The sequence below is a fragment of the Miscanthus floridulus genome, chromosome 7 (assembly GCF_019320115.1).
Source record: "Miscanthus floridulus cultivar M001 chromosome 7, ASM1932011v1, whole genome shotgun sequence".
NCBI classification, from domain to species: Eukaryota; Viridiplantae; Streptophyta; class Magnoliopsida; order Poales; family Poaceae; genus Miscanthus; species Miscanthus floridulus.
Window position 1 is genome coordinate 97,553,576 of NC_089586.1, and position 14,673 is coordinate 97,568,248.

At 48.0% G+C, this 14,673-nt stretch overlaps 3 protein-coding genes and 1 pseudogene across 3 annotated transcripts; 2 read left to right on the forward strand and 2 right to left on the reverse strand.

Annotated features, from left to right (window-relative positions):
• Positions 1-4,359: 4,359 nt before the first annotated feature.
• On the reverse strand, positions 4,360-5,298 carry LOC136465924 (U-box domain-containing protein 16-like; annotated as a pseudogene).
• Positions 5,299-5,453: 155 nt separating this feature from the next.
• Positions 5,454-8,380, forward strand: LOC136467385 (bifunctional nitrilase/nitrile hydratase NIT4-like). The gene is made up of 5 exons (XM_066466067.1): positions 5,454-5,953; positions 6,207-6,386; positions 7,218-7,511; positions 7,656-7,937; positions 8,090-8,380. Exons 1-5 carry the CDS (start codon positions 5,809-5,811, stop codon positions 8,257-8,259), a joined length of 1,071 nt encoding a protein of 356 aa, XP_066322164.1. The 5' UTR covers positions 5,454-5,808; the 3' UTR covers positions 8,260-8,380.
• An 823-nt stretch (positions 8,381-9,203) lies between these two features.
• LOC136465925 (fasciclin-like arabinogalactan protein 1) lies at positions 9,204-10,209 on the reverse strand. The gene is made up of 2 exons (XM_066464473.1): positions 10,143-10,209; positions 9,204-9,997 (listed from the first exon to the last, which is right to left on the reverse strand). Exons 1-2 carry the CDS (start codon positions 10,207-10,209, stop codon positions 9,204-9,206), a joined length of 861 nt encoding a protein of 286 aa, XP_066320570.1.
• A 1,349-nt stretch (positions 10,210-11,558) lies between these two features.
• On the forward strand, positions 11,559-13,716 carry LOC136467386 (bifunctional nitrilase/nitrile hydratase NIT4-like). Its single transcript, XM_066466068.1, has 4 exons — positions 11,559-11,946; positions 12,546-12,725; positions 12,854-13,282; positions 13,425-13,716. The coding sequence occupies exons 1-4, from the start codon at positions 11,799-11,801 to the stop codon at positions 13,586-13,588; spliced, it is 921 nt and encodes a 306-aa protein (XP_066322165.1). The 5' UTR covers positions 11,559-11,798; the 3' UTR covers positions 13,589-13,716.
• Positions 13,717-14,673: the final 957 nt, after the last annotated feature.

Here is a 14,673-nt window from a genome sequence, read left to right on the forward strand (position 1 = left end):
ATGCATCATCAAGCATCCTAATCATACATGCCTAATCATGTAAATAATAACTGAAACCCGGCTTCGAAACATACGAAACATGCTCGTGAAACATGAATGTTGCATACACTTGTTTAGAGTTGTTTTTGCCCAAAATTATGCTTGCTAGGTTAGTAAAACATGTTTGGCTATGATTGTAAATCATCTAGAATTATTTAGCACAATGTTTGGAGCAAAGTTTGTATTGAAATTATTGCCAAATCCTGCTTTAAAAATAATTCTCCAAAAATTAGGGTTTTGAGTTAAAATTGACTTTAAGTTTATATTTCAAAATCTATCAAGAATTGGACTTTGGTCATAAAAGCAAAGTTGTAGAGGATTAAATTCTAAGCAACTTTTATTTTTGGGCCATTTTCAAAAGAAGTCATTTTCTTGCTCAAAATGATATTTGAAAACTGGTATTTGAAATTTCCTTAAAAATCAAAAATTGAAAAATGCTTTTCTCCTTTCACGGGTCGTCGCCTCCCTTCTCGGCCCACGGCCAAAGCCGACCCGGCCTGCAGCAGCGGCCACTACTCGCATGCCCCACGTTCGGCCTAGCCCAGCGCCACGTCAGGCCTGCCCCAGCGCTGCGCCGCGCCGTTCCCACGCGTCGCGTCCCGACTGCGCCAGGGCGCGACCGCCGCGTGGCGGCCATGCGCCGGCGACGCTCGCCGTGCAGCAGCCACGGCCTGCCTTCGCTCCCACGCGCCCTCCTTCATCTGCCGAAGCCGCTGCGCTCGCCACTCCAATCTCCCGCGCTGCCTCTCTACTCCGCCCGCACGCGCTCTGCTCTCTCGCCACCGAGCGCCACCGCAGCCCCCGCCAGTGAAATTTGCCGCCCATACTCCACCACTGCCCGCAATCAAGTGCACCTGGCTCCACCTTGCTCTCTGGCACCTAGTGCTCACGGCTGTGATGCCTTTTGAGCCAAGGTAGAGCATTTTGCGAGCTTCGCCGCCGTCTGTCATGGCGCCGCCGTGCTCGGTCGCCGTGGAACGCGTCTTCCTTCCCCTCCTCCACCCTTTCTAGTTGCCTGCTCAAGTTTGGCATTCACTTGCGAACCCCGTGCGCTCGCCCGTTTGCCCGGACCCGGCCGGCAACGGTCGTCGGCCCGCTGGCAGAGTCCGCGCCGCCGTGGCGTCTCGACGCCGGTGTGGCTCCTTGCCTCGGCCGAGCTGGGCCAAGCTGGCTTGGGCCGAAGCCCCGAGCCAGGCCGCCGCCCTCTCCTTCGCTCGGTCTACATGGGCCGAATGTGGCCGTGGGCCAGTTGGTTTCCACGGGCCGGCCTAGTAGGAGTAGGAAGATTTCGTTTTCATTTTTTCTTTTATTATTTAGAAAGAGAAATGATTTGGAAAATGTTTGTATACTCAAATTTGCTCCAAATCTGTTGAAATAAATTTTGCTAGGTTCCTTGTCACCAGATCTACATGAGAAAATTATTGCATGTCATTTTTAAGATACTTTTCTGTAGAGCTTTATTTAATCCCTGATATTGCTGATAACTTGAAAAATGTGTAGAAAAACCTATAGGCTTCAGAAAAATATGATTCTAAGTTTGTTAATCTTCTTATGAAATGTACTTCCTAGGAAAAATATGTGTCATGCATGTGCTGTAGAAAAATTATGAGGTGTAGTTCAAGTGCCTTTAATGGCTGATTTTTGTTATTTTTGCTAGAGAGCAAAATTGGTATAAAACATGCATATGATAATTTTTGTACAATGATTATTTGCTGTGTAGAACATAGGAAAAATACTAACTCTGTTGTTTGACACTTTTCACAGTACAAAGTATTTTTATGTTCATAATCATGCCATAGCTTGTTATTTTTGTGTAGGCTAATCCACTCATTCAAATACCACAAAAATCTGATGGTAGACTACTTAGGGTAGTACTGTGCTATGGTAATTTTCTAAGATTTTTCTAAGCAATAAAAATAGATGTTGCTATTCAAACCTATTATTAATTAGGGTTTAATCAAGTGTTGCTTTATGGGTGATTAAGAAATTAGTGAAGCTTTGGTGTATCTTTAAAGCATTTAATAAGATGTGTTGACTTAGCATAATAGTAGTAGAAAAGAATGCAGTAGATGACATGTGCTTATAGTATATGTTCTTGGATGATGTTGACTACCTTGCCTTCAAGCATATCCATTGTATTCATTTCATCCAATGCACTTTTGCATAAGCACTTACGCACATGCATCATACAGGATCGCAAACCGAGAACCTAGTCGTCATATTCGAGGAGCCCAAGGAGCAGCTCGAGGTGCAGCCGCAGGAAGTGCCCGAAGCCGACGAGGAGGACGTCGAGGAACTTCCGGAGTGCCCCGATCACCGCCCAAGCTCCTTCGAGAGAGGCAAGCCCCGGAGCATTTTTCTCCCCAGTTTGCAATTATTAATTCAATGCTTTACTTTAATTGATGCATTACGTTCAGGAGTTGTTTGCAACCGTTGCTGCATTATACCTTGTCTACCTTTGTTACACTATATCCTTGTTACCCTGGTATCCGCAGTCGAGTCAATGCTTAGCTGGCTTAGACCGGTAGAAGTCGGGTGATTTCCTGTCACCTGTGAGCTATAGGTGGTTACCTGGATCTGCTTGGATAACTATGTAGTCATGGTATAACTAAGTGTTAAATGAAGTTGAGACCGGACGGAGACTTACAAAGTTTTGGACTGTAGTGCTTTCCATTTGTGTCGATTAAGGACCGACCGTTGTTGGGCCTCAAGTCATGTTGAACGCATGCCTTACATTTAGCTGGCCGGATAAAGTACCTTCCGACCGCGAAGCTGGGAGATTATTCGGGCCGAGTAGATTGTCCGCAGCACACTGTGCCGGAGCAGGTGTGGTAGGACACGGGGGCGAGATGATAAGACCAAAGTGCAGTCGGTCGGCCCCCGGGTACATGTGGTTCCTGCAAACTCGAGATTCCTGGATAGTTGACTCGGTGATTAATATCTCACTTTAGCGAGTAAGTGAGGTTTGTGTAAGGAAAAAATCACCAGCTGGTTAGGAATCGATTTGAATCACCATCGCTCCTAGATAGTGAGCACTTGACTTGAGTTACTTCATCATAGTAATGTTAATGGAACACTTGGACAGTTATAATGAATATGATAATATGAAAGTTGTTAATGATCATTAGTTATCATTATTTGCTTAATCACATGTTTGCTCTAGTATAGGTGCAAATCTAGTCGACAGGTTAATAATAATTAACTTGATAATAATGCTTTTGGAAAGGTTCTTGAAATGCTAAAAATGCTTCTTTTTGCAAATGAGTCAGCTACCCTACTATAAAGCCTTCATAATCCTTGGTGTCACTTATTTTCGGTTATGTCGGGTAAGTCTAGCTGAGTATCTTCTCGTACTCAGGGTTTTATTCCCACTAGTTGCAGATGGGCAGATGTATTACGGCTACTGTATCAACTGCCTTTATCCTGCGATGGGTGATGCTTAGGACCATGGGCATTGTCATTCCTTACGTCTCGTCTGATGCTTTTGTTGGAGATGATCATTAGCTGGCACTGTATTGAACTTCGTGTGAGTGCGTGTGGTTTTGAACAAATGGCTTCCGCTACTTCTATTTGAACTCATTTTGTAATAACTATATTTAAACTCTGATGTATCTGAGATGTAAACTTTTATGTAATATGTGATGATGACCGCTAAACTTATTACGATCTTGGCTGGTATGTAAGTTGGTTTGAAATCCTTCGTGATTTTACGGACTACCGGGTTATACGGGCTTAAGTTTGCTAAATCGTCTGGTCTGGCGGATGATTTTCTTACTTAATTTTGTATAATTGGTCGGTTCTGTTACAACTCCACCGGTGAAGTTTCTAACCCTTGCTCAAATATGCCAACCACCAAGTGTATCACCTTGTGCATATGTGTTAGCATATTTTCACAAAAGCATTAAGGATGTTAACACTCCACTAGATCCTAAATGCATATGCAATGAGTTAGAGCATGTAGTGGCATTTTGATAACTGTATTTCAATACGAGTTTCACCCCTCTTAATAGTACGGCTATCTAACCTAAATGTGATCACACTCGCTAAGTGTCTTGATCACCGAAACAAAATATCTCCTACTATTTATACATTTGTCTTGAGCCTTTTATTTTTCTCTTTCTTCTTTTTCAAGTTCAAGCATTTGATCATCACCATGCCATTATCATCGTCATGATCTTCACCATTACTTCATCACTTGGAGTAGTGTTATCTATCTCATAATCACTTTGATAAACTAGGTTATCACTTAGAGTTTCATCAATTAACCAAAATCAAACTAGAGCTTTCACTTGCTCCTCTCTCTCTCTCCATCCCCGACAGCTAGGTCCCGCGGCACCTGTCACTTCCAGGTGGACCTGGATGGGACGGTAGGTGTGCACGAATGCTAGGCTGAGCATGGACGATGGACAGGTTCCGACCGAGGCGGCATCGGTAGGTGTGCACGGATGCCAGGCTGAGCACGACGGCCGCCACATTCTCCTTGGAGCGCCACGTCGTGCCGGAGCTCATGATGTGGGCGACTGCCTCCACGGCGCCCTCGGCGTGCATGATGCGCTTCTTGTTGGCCTCGAGGATGGAGAGGTTGAGCAGCGCCGTGATGGCGTTGAGCTGGAGCCCGACGTCCTTGGAGTAGAGCAGGGGCACCAACAGCGGCACGGCTCCGCCCTCCTCGACGAAGGCGCGGTGGTCGGCGTCGGACTTGGACAGCAGCCGGATCTTGTGCACCACGCGGTTGGCCGCATCAGGGGAGAAGCAGATGGAGAGCTTCTTCACGAGGAACGACGCCGTCATGCGCACCGCCTCCAGCGCTGCCTTGTTCGCGGCCACCGCCTGCGCCGGCTCGCTCTTGCTCACCTCGTTGCTCTCCACGGCAACGCCGTTCTCTCGGCACCACTTGGCGATGAGGTTCTTGAGCGCCTTGTTGGGAACCAGCTCCAAAACGATAAGGACCTGCCTTGTCTTGGGGCACGTTGACTTGCTGGAGTCGAACCACCGGGAGATGGACTTCTGGTTATATGTCTGGCCGCCGGTGACGACGACGGGCTCGTGCATGATGTCGAGGGTGATGGGTCAGCGGAAGTCTGGCGACGGCGCCGGGGACTCCCATCCAGGTGCTGGAGCTGGAAGACGAAGCTGACGAGTGGGGTCCACCTGGAAGTGACAGGTGCCGCAGGACCCAGCTGTCGGGGATGGAGAGAGAGGAGCCCGACAGGGATAGCAACGATATTTCACGTGCTCATGCTGACTGGGCGCCAGCATGTCGAACTGGCGTGGCTTGCCACATGCGCAAATGTGGTAAATTAAGGACTCAAACTTCTTTTATCTGGTAAAGTTGTAAGTGTCATTCTAAGAGTGATAATCGGATGAGCGCCAATCATAACCATGGTAAAAATGTAAATGGCCCGTATATTGAAAAGCAACTGTATGTGAGAGGCTGCGATTTGAGGGTTATGTATTGAAATTTCTCGGCGAGATGTGGTAACCCTGCAGAGAATTTCCCCCACAATTCCACAAAACCGCCACTCCCCCTGCTGACGCTGACGGATGGGGTGGTGCTCCCCGTCCACTTCCCGGCAGCTCCTCTCCACGGCCTCCCTCTTCGCCCTCGGCGCGGGCCTCCTCGCCTTCGGTATCCACCTCTCCTACGTCCACATCGAGCCCCAGCGCGCTCGCACGCTCGCTCGGGACCAGTTCGTCCGCGACTACCTCCGCAAGAAGCACGACAAGTAGCCCGCCGTCCTTCAGGCAATCGCTTGGTAGTCGGAGACGATGGCCCTGGCCCCATCGAGCTCCGGCAGCGAGCCCGTGATCCCGGAGGTGGAGATGAACGCCGGCGCCGACCAGGCCGCCTCAACGGTGCGGGTCACCGTCGTTCAGGCGTCGTCCGTGTTCTACGACACCCCTGCCACTCTCGGTGCGTGTAATTTTGCTCTCTCTACCCGTTATGTTTGCTGTTGTTACAGTAGCGCCTGTGGTGTTCGATTCGTTGTCTCGCCCGTGCGGCTGTTTAGATTGGTGCTGCGCGCTAGGTGTTCGCTTGTTTGTAGATCCAGTACTAGGGTCTCATATTCACATCTTTTTTTTACAATAATCCTTTTATCAGCTTTAAGTCTTGTAGCATTAGAGATGTGACATTTTGTAAATCTCTTCGCTGCATTACGTTTCAGATAAAGCGGAGAAATTGATAGCAGAGGCTGCTGGGTATGGTTCACAGTTGGTTTTGTTTCCGGAAGTCTTTGTTGGTGGCTACCCACATGGATCTACCTTTGGATTGGTTATCGGCAATCGAACTGCCAAAGGAAAGGAAGACTTTCAAAAGTATCACGCATCTGCCATAGATGTGCCTGGTATTCTAAATGATGTTAATGTATCCTTGTTCTACATTATTTTTCACGAGGATTACCATGCTTTGTTCTTTGGGGTAGAAACTTTACCCTTTTGTAATTATAATATGCTCACAATAATCTTGTAGTGTGAACTGCAGTCTTAAGAATGAAGCACAAACCTAAGGAATTGTAAGCAACTACCTCATTAAAATATAAAAATGGAGGGTATAACCTCTAATTTGCGGTCCATACGGCAAGATGATATATTGCATCTGGTGCTGGTTGCATATTACTGAACGGAAGCACTTAAAACATGCATTTAGTTTCTATTTTAGATCTTAGGATACTAGTATAGGAAGTGAGCATAGCTGAACATATTGGAGTGTGAGGTGTGGTTGTGCATCTCAACAACCCAGATTCGATTCCTTTTCAATTTGAATTCCGTTGTTTATTTTCTTCTTAATGGAAAACAACCTAGTTCCTCCAAGGTTGGGAAATGGGGTGGATTATCCCTTGGAAGTAGAGTTATGTGGTTGACAGTCTTGAAAAACAGCATATTTTCTTCCATGAGCATATGTATCCATTTTTCTCACTCTTGGCAAGTTTTCTGACAATGAATACACAAAACACATTGATGCTTGGTAAGGCAGTGCTATTTCTAGAATTTGCACTGAGCATGTTTCTAACTTTGCTGTTTTACATTAGATGATTCTCATTCTAGTTTATAGCGTGTACCAGCATTACCTACTGTCACCCATGCTTCCAGCTTGATATCTTTTACATGTTACGAAGGGTGTGTAGTACACATCTGTTATTTCTATAGAGCACTTTACAAACATTTTATGAATGCAGGCCCAGAAGTGTCCCGCTTATCTGCATTAGCTGGAAAATATAAGGTGTATCTGGTGATAGGGGTGGTTGAGAGGGCAGGATATACACTTTACAACACAGTGCTCTCCTTTGATCCGCTGGGAAAATACCTAGGGAAGCACCGCAAGGTCATGCCCACTGCACTAGAACGAGTATTCTGGGGGTTTGGAGATGGATCTACAATACCTGTCTATGATACTCCGCTTGGAAAAATCGGTGCTCTCATTTGCTGGGAAAACAGAATGCCACTTCTCAGGACGGCCATGTATGCCAAAGGTATGATTCCTATTTCTTGGAATTTGTATTTTAAATAAAGAGGGCTGGGATATACTTTGGAACCACAAGGTGTAATGCTAAATTGCACAATGTCTCATGTATTTGAGTTTATCTTTCATGCTGAATCATCCTATCTTTGTGCAGGTATTGAGATATATTGTGCTCCCACAGTTGATTGCATGCCAAGTTGGCAGTCTTCTATGACACATATTGCCCTTGAAGGGGGATGCTTTGTGCTGTCAGCGAGCCAGTTCTGTCACCGAAAGAACTATCCTCCCCCTCCTGAGTATACATTTGGTGGCCTAGATGAAGAGCCATCCCCGGAATCTGTCGTTTGTTCCGGAGGGAGTGTCATCATTTCACCATCCGGAACAGTGTTGGCAGGTCCCAACTACGAAAGCGAGGCCCTTCTCACTGCTGACCTGGGTAAGAAACCGGGGAATTCACATACTAAATTCTACTCAAAATATCCCACTTATGTTCATATGGTCATATGTCCTGGACATGGTATGCTAGCTATATGCTTGAATGATTTATTCCACAACTCTCACTAGAAGCTGGCTGTTGTGGTTCTGCAGACCTTGGAGAGATTGTTCGAGCCAAGTTTGATTTCGACGTGGTGGGTCACTACTCGCGACCTGAGGTGCTGAGTTTGGTGGTGAAAGCTGATCCAAAGCCCGCCGTCTCCGTCACTTCCGCATCAGAGAAGAATAACGCTGGAAAGGCCAATGACGTCTTGAAGACCTAGTGATCACACATCTCTTATCTTATATAGCAATTGCAAGTTGCCATTGCATGAAAGTTATTGCGGACTTCTGTTCAGTAAACTAGACCGACTCCTAAATAATTGCACTAATTTTCGACACTTTTTTTACGGACTTATCAGCCATCTTGGAAATCTCACGTGACCTTGAGCCAAAAGAAAAAATAATGGGAGAGAGAAGCCTATAAGCATCTCTTGGGCCCAGACACGGTACTCTGTTCACGGGCTACTCTTGGGCTGTGCCGCAAGCAAAAGGACTTGACAGCCCATAACCCAACAGGAATACTGTCCATGGCATTGTTGGGCCATGACATTACCCCGGTCACAAAACACCGCTTGTCCCCCTATTGTGTTCATGTTCATTCATGAGTGATGAGTGCTTGAAAAAAATAAGAGTAAACTGTACGGCCGGTCCGTAAAGTATTGAGTAGATTGCATCAGAGTCCCCAAACTACGAAATCGCATGTTTGTCTCCTTAATGTATTTAAGTGATCTCATCAAGGTCCAAAATAGACACGAAGAGGGTTAGAAGCTGACGTGGCTGTCCACGTGGACATGATTTAAGCACAAAACCCTGAGCCGTGGCGTGCGCGGCCAGGATCTTCTAGCCCAGTCACCGCCAGGCGGGGCCCATGTGTCAGCTCATCTTCCAACTCCAGCTGCCGCCGACATGCGAGCTCACCAGGTGAGCGCGGGGGCCATGGGCCGCGCCTTCCTATCTGGGGCAGTCGAGCGCGTGTGCCGCCGGTCGCGCCGCCGCCACTGGCACACGAGGGCGAGCGTGCGAGCCACGGGCCTTGTCGTCGCGTCGGGGCAGGTAACCATGAGAGAGCGGTGGCGGCTCAGCCATGCGCCTACCGCCTGCTGCCGCTACGTCGCGCCGCCACGCCACCTCCTCCTGCTACGGCTCTGTCATGCCGTCTTGCCTCTCACTGTGATCTCCCTCTTGCTCCAGCGCCCGAATCCACCCCCACCCCCACCGCCACTGGCGTGGGCGCCGGCGCGGGGGCGTCCGCCATGGGGTCGAACAGCTCGACAGGCTCCAGCACCGCGTCCACGGCGTAGATGGCGACGGGGTCCCTATCATACACGATGGAGCGCACCCGGGCCGGGTCGTCGGATGCTGACGTCCGCAGCGTGACTTGGTCGCCCGCGTTCTGCACCGTGAGGTTGTAGTTGCTGGCGGCGCCGTCGGTGGCCAACGTGTTCATGGGCCCGTTGCTGGACTTGAGCCCCCGCAGCGTGTAGTAGACGGGCACCGCGTGGAACAGCAGTAGTGACGCCTTGCCGTCCGCGCTGAGGTTCCGGTAGCTGGGCTTGAACCCGCGCACGGCATCGTCCGTCGGATAGAACGCCGTCACGCCGCCGCCCACCGCCAACTGGAACGCAAAGAGCGTGTCGGGGGACTTGGACACTAGTGACGCGAACGCCTTGCACCCGCCCTTGGACATCAGCGCCGTGATGTTGGGCACGCAGCCGGTGGAGCAGAGCAGGATCCGCTTCTTCTCCCGTGTGATGCGGCACCACATCGCCCTCAGCCTCGCGCGCGCGGACGGCCGTGGGGCCCCCGCGGAGTAGTACGGCGCCCTCGGACCGCTGACCTTGGAGGAGGAGGATGACGAGGTGTGGAAGGCGACGTCGTCGTCGTCGTAGTCGCCGTCGAGGTCGAAGCCCGCGAGGACGAACCCCCGCCGCAAGATGGAGGGGCGTAGGAGCAGGAGCCCTGGCGCTGTAACCGCGGGCTGCAGCCGCCGCCATCCATGGCGACGAAAAGCGCGGCTGCGGCCCGCCTGCGAGACTGCCACCGTCCGTCCCACTGCCTCGGTTTCCTTCCCCGCTGCCTCCCCGCCATCGAGAACGTGACAGACGACTTTGTCGTGGCCTCCTCTTCCCGCTCCACCGCTCGCCGGAGATCATCATCCGCCGGAGCTCCATCCCGCCTCGACTCCGACGAGGACGCCGTCGGAGAGCACCCCTGCGCAGCTACAGGGGAGGACAACTCCTCCTACCCCGCCCGATTCAAAATCCACGGTCCAGATCGCTTGTTGACCGACGGTGGCAGTGATTGGGTTAAATCATATCCACGTGGGCAACCACATCAGCTTTTAACCCTCCCCATGTCTATTTTGGACCTAGATAAGATCACTTAAATACATTAGGGAGCCAAAAGTACGATTTCGTAATTTGGGGACCCAGATAAAATCGGACCAATACTTTAAGGACCGGCCGTGCAATTTACTCAAAAAATAATAAGGCTGTTTCCTGCTAGCTTGTAATTCTGCACAGGACGTGACCCCTCAACTCTTGCGTATCTTATTTAAAAAAAAAAACCCTTGCGTATCTTTTCTGTGCAAGCAAACACGAATTTGTGAATACTCGTATCCCGTGGCCAGTTCTTCGACAAGATATGCAGAAGCAATTCTTCGACAAGATTTGTAGATCCAGCATGTTTGGTTTGCGATGTGAGATGATCCGGAGTGGTCCGAGCCTAATACCGAAGCTAGCGATGCCGTTTGGTTCACGGCATGGAACTGCACCATTCGTCATCAATTGATTCCCCGTAGAGTAATAAATCTCATGCAAGCAGACAGAATCGACTCGCTCCACCAAAAAACGCCGGACAAACCGTTCTATTTTTAGCAGGTCCACCTGATGCCGGATGGAATGAATCGATGAACCAAACACGCTGTTAAAAGATCGGATGCGTTGGAAAGGCCAATAATAAGCACTTATATAATCTTTGGAAAAGAGGAGAAGAGGGGTGTACCCCCAATGTGCCTGACACGGGCAAGATTTCAGTTGAACTAGAAAGAACAATTTGTCTAATCTTGTCATTTGAACAAGGCCATGTTAAGGAAAAATAATCTCCTGCGATCTATACATATTGAGAAGCACTGAGAAGAAAATTAATTTAATTTTCGTTTTAATCTGCAGGTATCGGGAGGAAAATAGGTTTATCAAACAAAACAAATTGATACAGATGCGAAATGCAAAAGTTACAGTGACCTGCACAGAACTTCAGGAAACATGATTCGTGTACCTGCAGCCAGAGTTCAAAATCACGGCCCAGAATTTAGCGAAAATCAAAATTCGTTTTCTCGGCCTGGCCCGGTGAAAGGCCAATACCGGTCTTTCAATCTCAGCCTTTTTAAAATTTCTTTTTTGGCCCAACATGGTCCATGACTGCAAATTTATTTCTCTCTCCTCTCAGCCGCCGCACCTCTATGCCCGCTCGCCTCTGCTCTCGATCTGACGTTGCTTCCATGGTCTCGTCAGCGGCTTACCCTTGTCATGCTGGCCTGGTAGCCTGGTAGGTGCTCCGCCCCCCGTCCACCACGGCCTCCCTCTTCGGCTTCGGCATACACCTCTCCTAAGTCCTACCGTCCACATCGAGCCCCAGCGCGCTCGCTCGCGGCCAGTTCGTCCGCGACTACCTCGGCAAGGAACACGACAAGTAGCCCGCCTTCTGCTTTCCCCTCTCGGCTCTCCCAGACCTCTACTCGATTGCTTGGCAGTCGGAGACGATGGCCCTGGCCCCATCGAGCTCGGGCAGCGAGCCCGTGATCGCGGAGGTGGAGATGAAGAATGCCGGCGCCGACCAGGCCGCCACAACCGTGCGTGCCACCGTCGTGCAGGCGTCGTCCGTGTTCTACGACACCCCCGCCACTCTCGGTGCGTGCGATTTTGCTCTCTCCCCCCGTTGTCCTTGCAATTGTTGGAGTCAGTAGCGCCCATCCATGGTTGCTATTCTCTCGCGCCCAGCCGTGTGGCTGTCTGGATTGGTGCTGCGAGAGAGGTGTTTGCTTGCTTGTCTCGCCAAAATTAGTATTCACTTAATTTGTGTGGCGTGATGGCCGCTCGTACTACTCGTAGAAGTTGGTGAAGGAAATCGTTTAACTGAATTGTGACAGTGTTATTATGTTGTAGCTGCTTTACCAATATTGGCCATACCTTTTTTTTAAGAACGGGTACGAGAGTGCACCTATTTTATCAATAGAGAAGAGTATATATTAGCCATACGTATACGTATACGTATCAGGATTTGAGAAAAAAATGTGAAAAAATTTGCTAGGTAGATTATTGCTACCTGCCATTATTTATGAAGCAATCCCCCTTTAATCATGTGGATGAACGCCTTTATTAGGAAAGAAAGTAAGAGTGTATGTTTAAAAATATATAGAATATATTTTATATCAGGATAGAGGAAGTAAGTCTTATACCATTGAACATGTGGCATTTTGTAAATTTCTTCACTGCATTTTGCTGCACAGATAAAGCGGAGAAATTCATAGCGGAGGCAGCCGGAAACGGTTCACAGCTGGTGGTATTTCCAGAAGCCTTCATTGGTGGCTACCCTCATGGATGTACCTTTGGACTGGCTATTGGCAATCGCACTGCCAAGGGAAAGGAAGACTTTCGCAAGTATCATGCAGCTGCCATAGAAGTCCCTGGTATTCTAAAACGATGTTAATGTATCCATGTTTATTTTTCCTGAATTGTAAACATCTATTGCTGATTCCTTAAAAAAAACATTTATTGCTTCTACACAAAACGCTTTACAAACGTTTCATGAATGCAGGCCCAGAAGTGTCCCGCTTAGCTTCATTAGCCGGAAAATACAAGGTGTTTCTGGTGATGGGGGTGGTTGAAAGGGCAGGCTACACACTCTACAACACGGCGCTCTTGAGGTTTTATTTTCTCTCTCTGTGTGTGTGTGTTTGTGCAGGGATTCAGATATATTGTGCTCCCACAGCTGATGCGTCCCCAACTTGGGTGGCGTCCATGACGCATATTGCCCTCGAAGGGGGATGCTTCGTGGTGTCGGCAAACCAGTACTGTCGCAGAAAGGACTACCCTCCCCCTCCGGAGTACACATTCGGTGGACTTGACGAAGAGCCGTCCCCGGAGACCGTTGTGTGTCCTGGAGGGAGTGTCATCGTTTCACCGTCCGGGACAGTGTTGGCAGGCCCCAACTTCGACGGCGAGGGCCTCGTTACGGCTGACCTGGGTAAGAAACCATGAGGCGATTCAAACAAATTCTACTCAAAGTTTCTTAATGGTGTTCATCAGTCATCATATGCTAGAATGATGTGTTCCAGACAACTCTCATTTCTCACTAGAAACTGCCTGATCATGTGGTTGGTTCACAGACCTTGGAGAGATCGTTCAAGCCAAGTTCGATTTCGACGTGGTGGGGCACTACTCTCGACCTGAGGTGCTGAGTTTAGTGGTGAAGACTGATCCAAAGCCTGCTGTCTCTTTCACTGCTTCTTCAGCCGATGGAGAGAAGGGCGACGACGCTCTGCAGGCATAATGGCCACATATCTTTGATCTTTCCTTATACGGCAATTGCAAGTGGCCACTACTACATCGCAATTATTGCGGGCTTTCCCTGTACGTCTCTGAATAATAACTGTTGTTATGTACAGTACAGTGGGTATATATTATTCCTACATATATGAGGTCTCTTGATGATCGATGGAATCGTGTCAGTTTGTGCTTGTGGCTACCTTGCAATTTGTCGGTCACCTCGTCATAATCGGTCAAAGAAGCTCCATCTTCCGATTTCTGAATAATACTTGCCATGTTGTCACAATGTCACGTGATAAATTGATACTGACCGGCCACTTGGCAGCCACTTTTTTTTTAAGAGACTGGAGAGGCTTGCGTTCCTGAGATATATTAAAAAAAGGAACAAAAAATATCTGAAATTTATAGGGTGTGATTGGCAGGAATCTAGATTGTCATAGAAATATTTCAAACCTAGATTTTCTCAAGAAATGTTTTACATGATGAATTTGAATCACTTTGTAAAATGGTTCAGCTGGTAGGCTAGATTCTAATTCACAAAAAAATATTTTTTTTATAAAAAATCATATACATAAAAATATGCTTTAGAAAAAAATCTGAACTTTCTGTGGACAAACAACCACTTAAATACAACATATTCTAAATTGTTGTACTTGAAAAGGATTATTAAAAGACAATCGCTAAAGAAATGAGGTAGAAACGGAATCGGTACAACCACAATGTTGCGGTTTGGAGGACTATCCAAAGAAAAGAAAATCGTTTTCGCTCCAAATCCCACGTCCCTAGCACCATTTAGAACCGATTCAAGTGATTCAATTGAGAAACGGAACTGATTCATCATCGATCCAAGCACAGCTAGCCGTAGTCATCCCATATACGCAAATATAAAAATAAAATAACGTGATAAACATGGTCAAAGGATGCCACAAGATAGAATCGAATCACCAACAAAATCATATCAACATAAACAAACTCACCATCTCAAAAGAAAACCAATAAATCATACAAGCCCATTTTAATCCTTCCTTACACAAGCTCTGATCCTCTTATTTTTTAAGATCATGTTGCCACATCTTCCATCTTTTGTAC

Bases quoted from the DNA above. Each gene is read 5' to 3' on its own strand.
- LOC136467386 (XM_066466068.1), top strand. From the start codon at position 11,799: ATGGCCCTGGCCCCATCGAGCTCGGGCAGCGAGCCCGTGATCGCGGAG. The intron at 11,947-12,545 runs GTGCGTGCGATT...TTTGCTGCACAG, and splicing joins CGACACCCCCGCCACTCTCG to ATAAAGCGGAGAAATTCATA. The intron at 13,283-13,424 runs GTAAGAAACCAT...GTTGGTTCACAG, and splicing joins CCTCGTTACGGCTGACCTGG to ACCTTGGAGAGATCGTTCAA.
- LOC136467385 (XM_066466067.1), top strand. From the start codon at position 5,809: ATGGCCCTGGCCCCATCGAGCTCCGGCAGCGAGCCCGTGATCCCGGAG. The intron at 7,512-7,655 runs GTATGATTCCTA...ATCTTTGTGCAG, and splicing joins GACGGCCATGTATGCCAAAG to GTATTGAGATATATTGTGCT. The intron at 7,938-8,089 runs GTAAGAAACCGG...GTGGTTCTGCAG, and splicing joins CCTTCTCACTGCTGACCTGG to ACCTTGGAGAGATTGTTCGA.
- LOC136465925 (XM_066464473.1), bottom strand. From the start codon at position 10,209: ATGGAGCTCCGGCGGATGATGATCTCCGGCGAGCGGTGGAGCGGGAAG. The intron at 9,998-10,142 runs GTCTGTCACGTT...TTACAGCGCCAG, and splicing joins GAGGAGGCCACGACAAAGTC to GGCTCCTGCTCCTACGCCCC.